The following is a 15,208-nucleotide window of genomic DNA, read 5'->3' on the forward strand; positions in this document are numbered from 1 at the left end:
AATAAAATCTTTATAAACCTAATCCCAGTACTTCATAGAGAGGATTCTACATTTGCAAATACAAGAGAAGAGACCACACAGAGCGGATCCTCGTGTAATAAATTCACAAAATAGGACTAATTTGGGTTGGGACAAATGCCCCCTCACCTGAAGAGGTTGTGTAATAACACAACACTCAAGAAGCTCGTAACACCTTAACTTAAGGGTCTAGGCAGCTGCTGTATGCGTCACTCAGACGTAGAGATGCAGAATAGAAAATGGACCAGTCCCCTTGTAGGTTTCGGCCAAGAAGGAAAACAGCGCTCGCCCAATAAGATAATAGGTACTCCTTTATTGACACACAACGCGTTTCGGGCTACACAGCCCTTTCTCAAGTGCATAGATATCATTCCACAGTGGGCCAATGTGGAATGATATGTATGCACTTGAGAAAGGGCTGTGAAGCCTGAAACGCGTTGTGTGTCAATAAAGGAGTACCTATTATCTTATTGGGCGAGCGCTGTTTTCCTTCTTGGCCGAAACCTACAAGGGGACTGGTCCATTTTCTATTCTACATTTGCAAATACGTCTCTCTTATTCAGCTTTGGAGCCCCACTTTCATGTAAATAACAGTTTTATTCATATACAAATATGGGGAAAATGCTTTGGGACTGCGCCTTAGATTGTCTGGCCATTGGGTCTTGGACAAAGCATTTTTTTCCCCTCATTTGCAAATGACTTAAACTGTAGTTTATATGAAATGGAAGCTCCAAAGCCAAATGCAGAATCACTTCTACAAGGTACAGGGATTAGGTTTATAGCCAATTTACTGCTGACAGACTCCCTTTAAAATCTACCAAACTTACAAATTGCTAATGTGTTGCATTTAGGGTTTCTATACCATAAAAACGGCATTATGTTAAAGGCTACATCTAAGGCCAAATGTATACCAACATATTCATTCAAACCATACAGCTCTTGAATGCATGTTACTGTATATTAATGTGGCCTTACAATGGTATACACAATTGGAGATAAGATCAACATATATAAAATGGGGTATACTCAATGGGCTGGCTCTCCTATAAGGTGGTCATACACATTAGATGCACGCCAATTTCAGCAGGACTGGCCAACCATCTAATGTCTATGGAGGTGTTGGGGGGGATCCAAAAGGTAACCCATAGTTCACATCTGTGTTTGGTAATCCGTTCGGTGAGACCACATGTGTCGCGCTGCCTGACATAGTCCAACACAACAGTCATCAGCAAACCCATGACAGTGTGCTCTGTGAACTATGAAGACGACATAGTGCCCACACAAGCACTACAACCTGCTGATCGGTTTAGGTGTCAAGAGTCACAGTTCCACGTGAGGATGCTCATGACAATCTGTAGATAGACCATCAATATTCTAATCCCAGAAAATCCCTTTAATTAAAGTACTGTGTATGGCAAATTGAAAGATTTACCTTCCACAAGCAATCTGTGTGACAATGCTTCCCATGAGTTCAAACACTTTTCTGGGGTTGATCTCATGGTTTGTAGAATTGTGACCAAGTTGTCCATATCCTCCAGCTCCAAAGGTAAAAACTCCACCTTCCTAAATAGACCAGAGAGCAAAATTATAAGAGATGGACTACTCATTTTACCAACTGGTTTTCTGCTTTGCTGTAGCATTTAAAAGGAGAAATTCACTTTTAGCGAGCAGGCTGAACATAACTAAATGCATCATTTGCTGTCTTTTGTGATGATCAAACTGTGAGCAGTAGTTTAGTGTGTCACTCGAGGGGCTATTCAGGTTTGAAAACATGGTTACCTTCTTTCAGCTACACTTCCTATTCTCAAGTAGTGACATCACATTTGGACTGAGCTGTCCTGTGGCCATGTAACCAATGAACGTGAGTGAGGTCACTGCCTGGGAAGAGGAAGTAGGGCCCTTTTCTACGTTTTATAATCCAGGACAACCCTTTTAATTTGCCAAAACCTTCCCCATCTTACATCCTGAAATGAACAAGAGGTAGCAGTGGGTAAGTTGGCCACGTACATTAGATAAAGGCCAGTTGACCAGGTAATCTTTCTCTCAATGGCAGATATTGGAAGGATCAAGCTGTTGGATTTTAACATGTCTCCAATGTCTGTTCTTGTGGGGGGGGGGGGGGGGACAGGGGAAATCTGGCAGCAGTGATTTGCATTGGCAATGCACACATGCTCTGCTGGGCTGAGCAAAAATATGTAAGGGGGCAGTCAGGGCAGATAGCGAAAAAAAATTGCTTGTCTGACGCCCTCTGATGTACATGGCCAGCTGTAGTGCTTGTACAAGGAGAAGGGTCTTTGCATTCCTGGCATCTTATTGCACACAAAGCAGTAGAGGGGGAGAGGGGGAGTAAGCTCTATCTGAAGGATTTAGACGTAGATAAAAGTTTGTAAGAAGGACACATTTGGAGAAGAAAAATGGCTGACCAGAGACACAGGAATTCTTAAGAACGTTATGTTACTTGATCGTGGGTAAAGTGTCTCATGCATGGGTTTTATTTAATTAATGCTTCGTTCACACTTGCGCCCCTGTCCAGTGTTTGCCATCCCACCATGTTTTCGTCCTCAGCCCCAGCGAAACAGTTTTCTTCAGCCGGACACATAGTCAGACATACAGGACTTTGTGTCCAGCAGAAAAGAAACAAACAAAAAAAAAAAAAACCCCAGTTTCCCCGCAGACAGTGGCAGTCACCTTTACAAACCCATTCAGGTGAATAGGTTTTAAAGCTGACCGCCGGGTTTCTGTTCCCTGTCCAGTTTCGCCAGGGTTGAGGACACCGGTGAAAACCCGACAGGGGCGCAAGTGTGAACTCCCTCTAAACCAGGACATAAGACTACATGGATAACTGGATGCAAAAGGAGCCGACCCTTCACCACTAGTCTCTATGCAAGAGACTCTTAAAATAGAAAACTCTTCTACTACAATATAAAATATGAGCAGACCATGTAAAGATGACACTTATGGTGTAAGTACCTGTAAGACACTGCAGCTGGCAGCAATACAGTATATACCAATGACATGATCAAGTAGAAGTAGCACATAGGGCAACTCATATTAATTCTCTATGGATGCTGGTGTGGTTGCTACTAAAATAGAGAAGCGAACCTTCACCTTTACTTTTCTTTACCTTTGTTAGTGCAGCAGTATGATCTTCACCACAGCAGATATGAACGATTTTCTGACTCCGCAATGATTTAAGAAGACATGGACAATATCTGTCTATAGGTAAAAAGGGTAATGAATGATTGACCAAAACTATGACAGCATACAGTTTTAAGCAGACTCAGATAGATAGATAGTCTGTAAAAAAAAAAAAAAAAAAAATCTAACAATTGCAGCAGCACCAGCAAATCTGGAGAGAAAACCCTCTCCAGGCAAAAGGGTTTGCAATAGAAAAAAATAATCCGGTCTGTCAGCAACTTGTGTGGCTGGAAAATGTCCTTTTATTGGAAAAAGCAGTAAACCACGTATCGGTCCACACTGGGACCTTTCTCAAGTGCAACATATATATGTGTATGTAAAAAAAAATCTTTCTTACCCGTTTCATCATTTAGACCAAGCTGTCCAAATTTGTTTCTTCCCCAACCAAAAACTGCTCCTGAAGGTGTCAGTGCAAAGCTATGTGCTCCCCCAGCAGCAATCTGGCGAAAGGGGATCCCAGATAAAGACTTCAAGGCTCTGGGTGTCATCTCTTTCTTAAGTTCACAGCCTAATCCGAGCTGCCCATATCTGTTCTCTCCCCAAACAAAAATTTCACTTTCTGTAAATATAAATGATACAAGAAAATAGATATCACTTCACAACTTGGACAATTGCTAAACAGGTAAATTTATGATTTTTAACAACATTTAAAGTGACTTTCTCCTATTTGCTTACATTAGGGTAATGGATGGCAATAGTGCACATCTCCTGGGCATCCATGCATTACACAGACAGCCTAAAGATGCAGATACTCCTATCACAACTATCACAGATAGTCAGACAGACTCCTGTCACACAGTTATCATAAAGCAGGTGACTATTCAGCCTCTCCAACTATATACCTGTGGTCTCTTAGCTTAGTTAGGAAAACACAGAAAGATAGAAAGTTATACTGTTCTTCCCAGCAGGTAGAGATGGCACTGGATCAGTGCTGAGACTAACTCCCACTAAAGCACAATATAAAGATCAAGATGGTTTTAACAGGAGCAGAGAAGAGGCTGAACTGTAGAAAATGAAGTACATAATATATAAAACTCATCGAGACTAAAACAAGGTGCAGGGAAGGTGCAGCGTTTCTGCTGGAGGTCTTCTCTAATGTAAAATGTCATTTATCTCTCCCACAAGAAACCTCAACAATCTCACATTAATTTTAGTGCACAATACAGTAGTATTAGCATTAACACCTTACCTCTGGAGAGTGCGATTGAGTGCATATGACCACAGGCTACCTGCACAATCTGCACATTCGATAAACTCTTAATATTTCTAAGGGAACAAAATAAAATTAAATATTCAAAAAAGTAAAAAATACTATGTAGTAAAGTAGAAATCTTGGCATGGCATTATGTTATCAGACACATCTCAGTGTATATACTGTATGTTATTTTTATGTGGAAGACAAATCAATATTTGCATGTATTCAGAATCATGTCTTACCAACTGGAGGCAAAAACGTCCACACAACTTAGCTCTCTGTGACATGCTTATTGCAAAAGTTTTTGCAAAATGGACAAAATTACTAAGCCATCTACGTCTGTTTTAGGCGTAGATGTGGCAGTTATTTTTTGCACAAAAGACGGTGCAATGTGCTTGAATTAAGGTAAGATAAGATAATCTTTTAATAGTCCCACAGTGGGGAAATTTCAGCATATTACAGCAGCAAAGTAATACAGATACAGGATAATACACAGTAATATAATACAGACATAGGCAAACATATGCTGAGAAGAGAAGATATACTAGGAGTCCATAGCAGCTAAGGAACAGAAGAAGAAAGACTTCATAATCATAATCATTAGTTTTCTGTGCAGAGTGATCTTCGCTTGGACTGATGTAGATTATACAGCCAGGTCGCGGTTGGAAGGAAGGACCTGCGATAGCTCCTTCTCACACTTGGGGTGAAGCAGACGGTCACTTACAGTGCCGCCAAGTCCCATCAAGGACCCATACATGGGGTGGGATTTGTTCTCCCGCATGGAGATCACCACGGACAGTATCCTCCCGTCACCGACCACCTGTACTGGGTCCAAGGGGCTCCCCAGGACAGAGCTGGCCCTTCTGATCAGCCTGTCAAGTCTATTTCTGTCCCTGGTTGATATACTGCTTCCCCAGCAGGCCACATTGAAAAAGATGGCTGAAGCCACCACAGAGTTGAAGAAGGCCCTAAGAAGTGGCCCCTGGACTCTGAAGGCCCTCAGCCTCCTGACAAGGCTACAGTCTCTTAATACTCCAAGTGCAATCTACGCCAGCAGGGGAACTGAATAAAACTAGTGTACGAAACGCCAGTCTTGATAAATTCCCTGCAAAGTATTTATGGATACTGCAGATCTGCATTCTGGCAAAATCAAGTCTTACATCAATTGATGTATAATAATGGGACGTAGGACAATTTTACTATCTCACTACATTACACCAGCTCAGCTAATTATTAGAATACAATATAGACAATACATGCTGAAAATCAGCAACAAAGTTTGGCACTCTGCAAATGAAAGGGATTCTATCATTAAAATGACATTTTTTCTCTCCCTAACACGTAGGAATAGCCTTAAAAAAAGGCTATTCTTCTCCTACCTTTAGATGTTTTCTCTGCGCCACCGTTTAGTAGAAATCCCGGTTTTCTTCGGTATGCAAATGAGTTCTCTTGCAGCACTGGGGACTGCGAAAGTAATAAACAAAAAAATGGCCGCAGGCATGTGCAGTCGGCTCTGCCCGATGGGCATGCGTAGAAGTTTGACCCCCAGCACCGGAAGAAGACGCAGGGAGAGGCCATTCCAGACAAAGATGGAGGTGGTGCTGGAGATTTCTCTCGCAGCATTGGGGATGCCTCCAGTGCTGTTTGAGTGCTGGCGACCGCCCCCACTGCTGCGAGAGAACTCATTTGCATACAGAAAAAAACCCGGATTCCTATCGAACGGCAGCGCGGAGAAGACATCTAAAGGTAGGAGAAGAATATTCTTTCTTAAGGTTATTCCTACATGTTAGGGACCAAAAATGTCATTTTAATGATAGAATCCCTTTAATGAAATCCTAGTCATATGAAACAGAAATATTCTGCAGGGGATTGTAGGCATGCTGAAGATTCCCCAGTCTGCTGCATACTCCATCTGTAGAGGAATATTTCTGGAGATGTGTCTGTGGATTTTTACCCACTGCTGCCAAAGCTGCAGAAAAAAAACTGCATGTACCCTGCTGTGTACCCTGCAGCCTTACCAAACTTTGTGAATTCTTTAAATAGGCCAACTAAGCAATACATTTTCCTGTGCAAGCAATTACGTTGAAAGCCTTTACCTTGGTACTCGGACATACTCTTCTATTATTGAAAGACCTAGTTGTCCATCTTTAGCCAGGCCCCAAGAGAACACTTGACCTTTGTCATTTAGTGCAAGAGTGTGTGATTCCCCACATGAGACAGCAACGATATTCTGAGCATCCAGGGCTCCTACTTGTTCTGGGAAAAGGAAAATGAAAGCGTTACACAGCACTTACAGATCTCAATTTAAGAACACAAATTTGTTAGGACGATACGTTACAAGTAAACTTTTAACCCCTTCTCTGCCAAGGAAATAAATAACATATCAAGGGGTGCTGAAGGAGGAACACAGGGACCTCATGGGATCTCATCTTTCACCGATAAGAGGATATGTGACCCGTGACTGTTCCAAATTGAGGAAGGGAGTTCTACTAAGGGAGTGAGAAGATGAACAGTTATACATATATCAACTCACTTTTACTGGCTGAGTAGGCATTAAAGAAGGTGGCCAATTTAAAGGGTAAGTGTCTGCTAACAAGAACCTAGTGGTCAGACACTTGTCCTGTGGATAGGTTAACGGTTATTAATCTGGGACAACCCCTGTACGGATTTGTTTCCATCACGTTTGACATACATCTGTCAAAAGGTATATGCCTGCGAATACTTCCGATTTATATCTCTGCTCTGATTTGCTATATACTCTAGATCAGTGGTCCACAACCTTTTTTCCACCAGGGACCAATTTCAGAAAGACAATTTTGATATGGCCCGGTGGGGGCGGGAAGGGGTGTGGATGGGGGCAGGGAAGGGGTGTGGTTGGGGACAGAGTTAAGTATGGGGGTGTATATTAGAATTATGTACATATGAAAACACAAGAGAAAGTGCAAACTGACGGACACTGCAGGTTATGAAGATGGATACTGATGACAGACATTGTTATGAAGATGGATACTGATGACTGATATCACTCCAAATGCTGCTATTAACTTCACTACAGCTACATTACACGTCACAGGGATAAGTGACGTGTGATGTAGTTGCCCAAAGTTTGGTAGGCGAGTGCGGGGTGGAGCCAAGACCCGTTGCATGTCCTGCATAGTACTAGAATCCCGGACGTACAGCGGGTCCCGGCTCAACCCCGCACTTTGCTCACCTTATCCCGATGAGCAACAACCAAGCATCAGTGTTGTGGCAGCAGCTGCTGACTCCTCGCCACCGGTACGCGGACCGGTGCAACATGCCCCGCGGACCCCTGCCCTAGATAGCCATCACAGAATGTTAGTTTGACCAACAGCTCTGTACCCCTCTTCCCATATGCAAAAATCTGCCTTAAAAAAAATTGGGACTTCCCTATACACAATAAATGATAAGTCAATTCCACCAAGACAAGGTGTATGACCAGCTTTACTATAAAGTTGCAGCGAACTAACCTTTCAGACAACTTTAGATTTTCTGGCAGTATTTGTGTTATAAATAAATTTTGTAATACACTTTATTAACAAATGTTATCAGCTTTGTATGAAGTTATGAAATTTTAACTCTTTCCCTGGCATCTGTATTAAGGGCTGTTTCTGCCTCTTACTGAATGTTACTGTGTGCAGGAGTTCAGGCTTGGAGTACAAAGATGTGTAACAGAGAAAGTGATGATATGGAATAACCATTTTGCTATATTATCTATGGAAGTTTTTTAGGCTGGCGACATTAAAAAGAGTAGGATGCTTGTTTCACAATGTCCTAACACTTGTATTTAGCTTTATAAAACATATGAGCATCATGGATCTTTACACTTGTAAGGTGTGCTAGAAGCACAATGAAAGGCGACCTGTCAGCAAGAGATAACATTCCCACTTCAGCAGAATTGCTTCAGAATAGATTGCAGATACTTAAAATAAAGCACAGTCTTTCAGGTACTTACCTGGCTTTTTCCTGCCTTTGTCATGACCTAGTTGCCCCAAGTCATTGCACCCACATGTGTAGACAGTCCCATCATCCAGTACAAAAACAGTATGTCTGCTTCCACACCCAACATCCCCGACAGTTTTGTTGAGGAAGAAGTCACATTTTCTGGGCTCTACAACTATTTCTTCATCAATTCCTCCAAGTCCCAGCTGTCCAAAGGAAGCATTTCCCCAGCACAACATGTTTGGTGGGTGGCCAATATCAGCGGTATTCCAGGACCGCGGCCTGCGGAGGCTCTTTCAGAGACAGGACACTGGAGTGCTGCAAAAATTGGATGAAAGATAAAAAATAAAAGTTAAGCAACGGTATAAAGATCTAGTAGAGTAAAGCAATAAGACGTCTGGCTACAATCACAAGGAGCTTGACAAATAAGTCAGCTCCCGGTCTTCTGGGAAATGTCACTGACATGACAGCTCTTTCAGTCAGTGCTTCATCCACTAAGTTTTTAGAACATGATATAAATATGTGCTTGCATAAAGTACCCTAATGCAGACATGTATCACCCGGGCCTTCCCAATATAAGGTCTTATGCACAAGGCCATATATGCCATGAGTGATCCATATATCCTATGGCTTTTATAACAAAGAATGAGGCCTACTCCACACATACGGAAATGCTGAGTTTTTCTGGTGTAGATTTTGCTGCTTGTTTTGGAGTGTAAGGGCGGGTTCACACCTGCGACCGGTCTCCGCCTTCTGCTCAAGAAACTGGACAGGAGACAAAAACCAGGAAGTCAATGTCCGACCGTGGGCATCCTCTGGTCTCCACAGCGAAACCGTTTTTTTTTAATTTAAATCGGACACAAAGTCCTGCATGTCAGACTTTGTGCCCGGTAAAAAAAAAAAATGGCAAAGAGACAGCAAATATTAGTTATGGGTTTTTTTTGCAACCTGTCCCTGTCCTTATATTTTTTGGAAAACCCCTTCAAATAACTACGGTATGGTATCTACTAGCATGTGCAAACAGAAATCTTTTGCCTCAAGTACAATGGAAGTTTGCTCCATACATAGCTTACCCCTTGGTGCCAACTGGTACAATGTACAAACCACCTATACCATCACTGGTAGGCAACAAACAACAACAAAAAAACCAAAAAAAAACCCACACATACCACTAAGTTTTTGTACTACATGTCAATGTAGAGAATACATATAGTTGGCTGTGGTATACTATAGAACAAAATAAAAGGTATACAACATATACCAGCCTGAAAGTGGCTAGAAGGACATTTTCCTAATCAGCTGCGGAATCCACGAGAGATTGTGTTGCAATGACTTTCGGTGCTCTTCGTTTGCAGAAAACATTTCACAACATATAAAGTTCCATATTTTACTGACAACCCTTAAAATTTGATTTTTGGCCGCAATGGTCATGGGTGTTGAGCAGGGAATTTGTCATAACTTGAATTTACATAATATTGGCCTTAGAGGCAGAGAAGTAGAAAGTGCATTCGGTGTCACAGCTGATAAACAAAGCACATGCAGTATACATGTTCTGTGCTACAGTAATCCCAATAAGATACAGGAATAGTCTCAGGTAGATCCAGAACATGTATAATTCATTCATGTCGGTGATAAGTCCTCGTGTCAGGGTTTCAGTATACTCAGCGAAAGAGATATGGAGGTAAAGGGAAAAACTAAAATAGGCTCTGCCAGGAACAAGCAGAGTGTAAAGAGGTGACTCTAGGCTTCCTTATAGGGGGTCTGTCAGTCTGACCCCTCATAACTGCTGAAAGTGCTACAGAAAGAAGTTTACATAGCAGTGTAGTCATAACGGGGGGGTGTTGGGTATGCAGGTTGACTGACAGAGAAATCCACATTTTAAGCAAGCCTGTCACGAGAACCCAGCATGTCAATCCTGCCCATAGATAGGTAGGTTAGAGTCACCTGGATCAAATCGTGTTGTCCCCTTGTGAATCTGTGTCCTTGTTGCTGAGATTATAAATATATATATATGATTTTTTTTTTTTTTTTTTTTTAAATCATCAATAGACAAATGAGCTCTTTGAAGCAACAAAGGTGTTCCCATTGCACTAAAGAGGTAAGCGCCAATGCCCTTAGTGCTCCAAAGAGCTCATTTGCATATTGACAAAATACAGCTATCCCGGCAATTTGATTCAGGTGATCCTAACCTATCTGTGGGGCTGTTTGACATGCTAGGTTCTGGTGACAGACTCCCTTTAAAGGGAACCTGTCAGGTCAATTTGGGACAGTATCCAGATAAACCTGTTATAAGGCCATCCATGCCCACATTTACGAAAAACAAACCTTTATACTCCCCTAGAGATGAGTCTGATATATTCATCTCTGGTGCCCCCAGCACTTGCACAGGTCTTCAGTGAAACTGAGGATGTACTCCTTAGCTTCACTACACGTGCCCGAGGTCCAGGAACTGCGTACATAAGCGTACTCGTAGTCTTGCTTCATTGAAGAACTGTGCCAGCAAAGCCAGTATGAAGGTTTTTTATTTTTAGTGCGAGCACTAGGCAATGTGGAACAGTAAACCCCATGTCCATTAGGCTCTGTAGGTGGTTTAGTGTCCCAAATCACCTTGACAAGTTTCCTTTAATGTCCGAAGTGCTGTCACTACAAGTACCTTGGAGGCGCCCCCATCATGTGCTGTGCCCAGGGCACTCTCCATTGAATGTGCTCCAGGAGACCCCTGCCATCATCACAGTGCAGAGAGGACAGAGCGGTTACTATTCAGTGCCGAGAGCACTAGGTACATACACACTGCTCTCTCCATTGCCTACACATCACTGTCAGCAGTTTTGAGAGGGCCAACTTTAATGATAAGACTTTCTGTAAAGTGCAACAATCATTTTAATCTTTAGCAAACATGTAGGGCTATTTGATAAATTTCTGCAATATACTTTATTATTTAACTCAGGGGCCCTAGAGTCCTGGCCCATGGATAGAGAAACACACTGTTACTAGGGAAAATACGTACTTAGAGATCAAAGTGCGACTCGTATACTAGCTAGTAGCCTGGCTGCTCCTCAGTCTGCGCTCAGAAACCTGCCTGTATGTATATTCTGTAACTAGAACTGGTCAGTCTCCAAGGAAGCTGGCTAGGAGGGAGGGGGGAGCAGAGGAGACGCTGAGCAGTTTAGAAGACACTGGCAGACAGGGCTTTTTACAAACACCAAACACTTCTAATCCATCAGATCTCTGAACACAGAGGGCAGAGGTGAGTAATGCCATGTCACTAGCCAGTATAGGAGCCATACTTAGTGTCTACTGATCTCCGGGTAAGGCTTTACCCTGGCAACGTAGGGACAGTGACTCTAGGGCCATTTAGCAAAAAAAAGCAGAATTAAATAAAGTATTTTGCAAAGATTCAGTTACACTTAAAGGAAGTTGCTCTAGTCTTACCTCCCGAGTGCAATAATTTTTTGCTTTTCTCAAAAACACTAGGCGCTTGTCTTTTACGGGACGAGTTATATTTTTCAATGGAATCACTTTGGTGCACACATAAGGCCACTTTCACACTACTGTATTACTCCGTCAGAGGATCAGAATGGTGTCAGGCTAAGGTTCACATCTGCGTCAGAGTCTCCACCCTAAAAATCGTCACAGAGATCTTTTCTCTCCAATGGTTTCAGTTTTATAATGACGGACTCCATTATAGTCTATAGGGTCTGCCCGCCTCTCCATTGTTCGGGTGTGAACCCAGCTTCAGAACAACTGATGAAAGATGGGACACTTTCTGTTCACCATTAGTTATGACTGACTGCAATGTTAAGAAGACAGATGCAAGGTCCCTTCTGTCTGCTTTCAGTTTCTTAGAAAACAAAAAACCGTTCCATCTGCTTTCTCAACACTACAGTCAGTCATGACCGCTGCAAATGGAAAGTGTTTTGTTGCATTAGTCATTCTGACAGTTTTACAATCTGCTCATTTCATTGATCAAAATAGCATTGAACAAATCCAAAGTGGACGCACCCTTAAAGGGGTTTTCCAATCCCAATTGAATTTTTCATACTGATGACCTACCCAGTAAGACGTATCCATAAATTAGAAGATCCCACTGAGGCATAAAGTCATATGCAAGGTGAATTTATTCAGAAGATGATGGTAAACACACAATATAGTGCATGTGTAAACGTTTTCGGCTTATCACAAGCCTTCCTCAGACTCCGTTTACGACACCAGTGCCAGTTTTGAGGAAATAAGATGATAAACGTATTGGAGATCCAGGCTCTAATAGCGTAACAGGCAGGTGGCTGGTGATCCCGTTCTGGTAAGGTAAGACCTTGATTTGTCCCATAGGTAGTCTGCCAGGGAAGCACGTTGGTGGCGTGGAGGCAGATACATTTATCATCTTGTTATTGCCTCAAAACGGGCACTGGTGCTGTAGACGGAGTCTGAGGAAGGCTTGTGATAAGCCGAAAACATTTACACATGCACTATATTGTGTGTTTACCATCTTCTGAATAAATTCACCTTGCATATGACTTTATGCCTCAGTGGGATCTTCTTCTAATTTATGGATAAGGATTGGGACCCTATCCCACTGTAAAGGAACCCAGTGTCCCTTCACACCTTTCTATTATACTCAGTAAGACAGGGAGTGGGTGCAGTCTACTCCTATTCAAGTCATAGGTGCGGCGCTGCAGTTTCCTGGTGCCATCAATATACAGGGGACGTGGCGGCACTTCCATTCCTATTACTTAAACAAAAGCATACTCTCTGTCCATTACTGTAGGCTACTGAAACAGCTGATCTATCTGAGGACCCCTTCCCCATGGGCAGATACTGGTGGCCTATCTTGTGCATAGGTCCTCAGTATGACAAATGACTGGGGGCTGGACCTCCCTCTACACCAAGGCCACATACTGCAGAAACACAACGTTTTTAGATGTTACGGGGGCACAGAAGAAGAGAACGCTGCGCTTTACAATACCAGCAAAGTTTATGAGATTTTGTGTAATCTCATCCACACCCTGTGGAAACAAAAACACTGCAGAAAAACTAAATTTTGAAGAACATAGCGGGTTATTTTTAACAAGAGGAAACATTGGGTTTTTCCAATAGTCCTATATCTGGGGAACTGAAAAGCTAAAGATTTTGCTGCATTTTTTTCTGCAGCTTATTTTATTTATTTTTTTTAGAAGAGTTTCCGCTATGTAGGGCTTGAGGCCTCATGCACACAACCAAATGTGCGCCCCAATTTTATAGCAGAAGGCACTCGCATGACATCCAAGTGCCTTCAGTCCCCAGTTGATTTCAATGGGGCTTTCATTCCACGTTATGTTACAAAGCAGGATAGGACCTGCTCTATGATCATCAGAACAGAATGGAGTATTAGTACCCCGAACATGGGGCCTTAGCCTTTCCAGCATTTCTCATACTGATGTCCTATTCACAGGACAAGTCATCAGTATCTGATAGGTGGGGATCCTACACTGATCAGCTAATCTGGCTGCAGATCTGAACCTGTTCAGGTACCATACCCAGTGCGACCGCTGTAGGGTAGATGGAGTCTGCAACTCTTGTTCTTGTACCTGAAAAGAAGCATACCTTCTGGTGGATCAGCTGATCAGTGTGGGGTCTGGGTGTCGCACCCCTCCAATAACAGATAGAGATATCTGTCCCGTGGATATCTGTATGAAAAATGTCTGTGGGGGACCCTTTGAAGTTACAATCACCATTAAACATGACATTTTAAGGGGAATTGGACATTGTCGCTGACACCCACAGATCCTGGTTCTTCACCATCCCCACAATGTCACTGTATGTCCAGGTGCATAAAGTCTACGACGACGCAGAGTGTGAATATTGCCATACATGTACAGCTGAGGACTAGAAGCCACATGGGTGTATATGAGAGCTCAGCTGTGTATACGACACAGCAGGGAGTGTCCTACCCTCTTGGGGTGGGAGATTTGGACATAATCTACATGACAGGATGACTAGCAGAAACTGACGCTTCATGTAAACAGGCCTGGTCCAGGAGCCGCAGCAACTGCACAGTGCACGGAGCAGCTCCTGTCACTCATGTGTACATAACAGCAAGCACTCCAGCACACACACCCAGCTCTGCTACATCCACAGCCAGGCACTGAGCACACACAGCACGGCCACTACTCACCTGCAGCCTCCAGCTTCATACGCTTCTCCCCGCCGCTCAGTGACGTGTATGATACGCGCGGTGACCGGGGGAGGAGATAGAAGTGGAACATTCCAGGGAGTTCTGGGTTACCGGGAGGGGGAGCCTCAGCACCGAGCGCCTTACGTAACGTGACGTCACCTCCGTGCCTGGAAACGACCCGAAGCTTCTGGTTGTGGTGGGCGGTGGTCAGAGAGCGGGCAGGTCCCAGTAATACGTCACCACACGTTACAGCCCGGCCTGTGGAGGTTTATGTCACGGCTCTCCTCATGGAGTCTCTTTCAGGGGGCTCCCAGCTAGTTATGGGGCACACCATTCAGGTTAACCCCTTCCTTTCGCAGTCATTCTTCACTGCTCTCTTCCTGTATACTCCCTGCTTTGTACAAGTATGTTTACTTTCCATTGACATGGCTGTCTGAGGGGAAATAACTTTTTTGGGTTTGTTTTTAGGCGGTTCACTGCACATTCACGTTAAGGCTGTGTTCATGTACACATGTAAGCTAGGTCTGCTTGGGAACTGAAAAACGGAAACCCAATCTGCTTAAAAAGCAGTTACCTGGGGAAACCTGCAGAGCCCATAGACTAAATGGGTCCGCCATGTTTCCACTGGAAAAACGTAGACTTTTCTGTCAGCATTTTTCAAGCAGAATTGGGGACGAAACCAAGCC

At 43.2% G+C, this 15,208-nt stretch overlaps 1 protein-coding gene across 3 annotated transcripts in view; it reads right to left on the reverse strand.

Annotated features, from left to right (window-relative positions):
* HERC4 (HECT and RLD domain containing E3 ubiquitin protein ligase 4) overlaps positions 1-14,707 on the reverse strand; it is a 58,134-nt gene extending 43,427 nt beyond the window's left edge. For 2 of the 3 annotated variants that reach the window (XM_075258170.1, XM_075258169.1), the window contains exons 1-7: positions 14,523-14,707; positions 8,385-8,689; positions 6,508-6,667; positions 4,406-4,482; positions 3,554-3,775; positions 3,143-3,234; positions 1,451-1,581 (exon numbers count right to left, since the gene is read on the reverse strand). In XM_075258170.1, the coding sequence (XP_075114271.1) occupies positions 1,451-1,581; positions 3,143-3,234; positions 3,554-3,775; positions 4,406-4,482; positions 6,508-6,667; positions 8,385-8,610 (908 nt within the window). In that variant the 5' untranslated portion in view covers positions 8,611-8,689; positions 14,523-14,707. The remainder of the gene's footprint in view (positions 1-1,450; positions 1,582-3,142; positions 3,235-3,553; positions 3,776-4,405; positions 4,483-6,507; positions 6,668-8,384; positions 8,690-14,522) is intronic. The other variant, XM_075258171.1, reaches the window with a different exon arrangement.
* Between the last annotated feature and the right edge of the window lie 501 nt (positions 14,708-15,208).

This window comes from Leptodactylus fuscus, chromosome 10, assembly GCF_031893055.1.
Source record: "Leptodactylus fuscus isolate aLepFus1 chromosome 10, aLepFus1.hap2, whole genome shotgun sequence".
In the NCBI taxonomy this organism is placed as follows: domain Eukaryota; kingdom Metazoa; phylum Chordata; class Amphibia; order Anura; family Leptodactylidae; genus Leptodactylus; species Leptodactylus fuscus.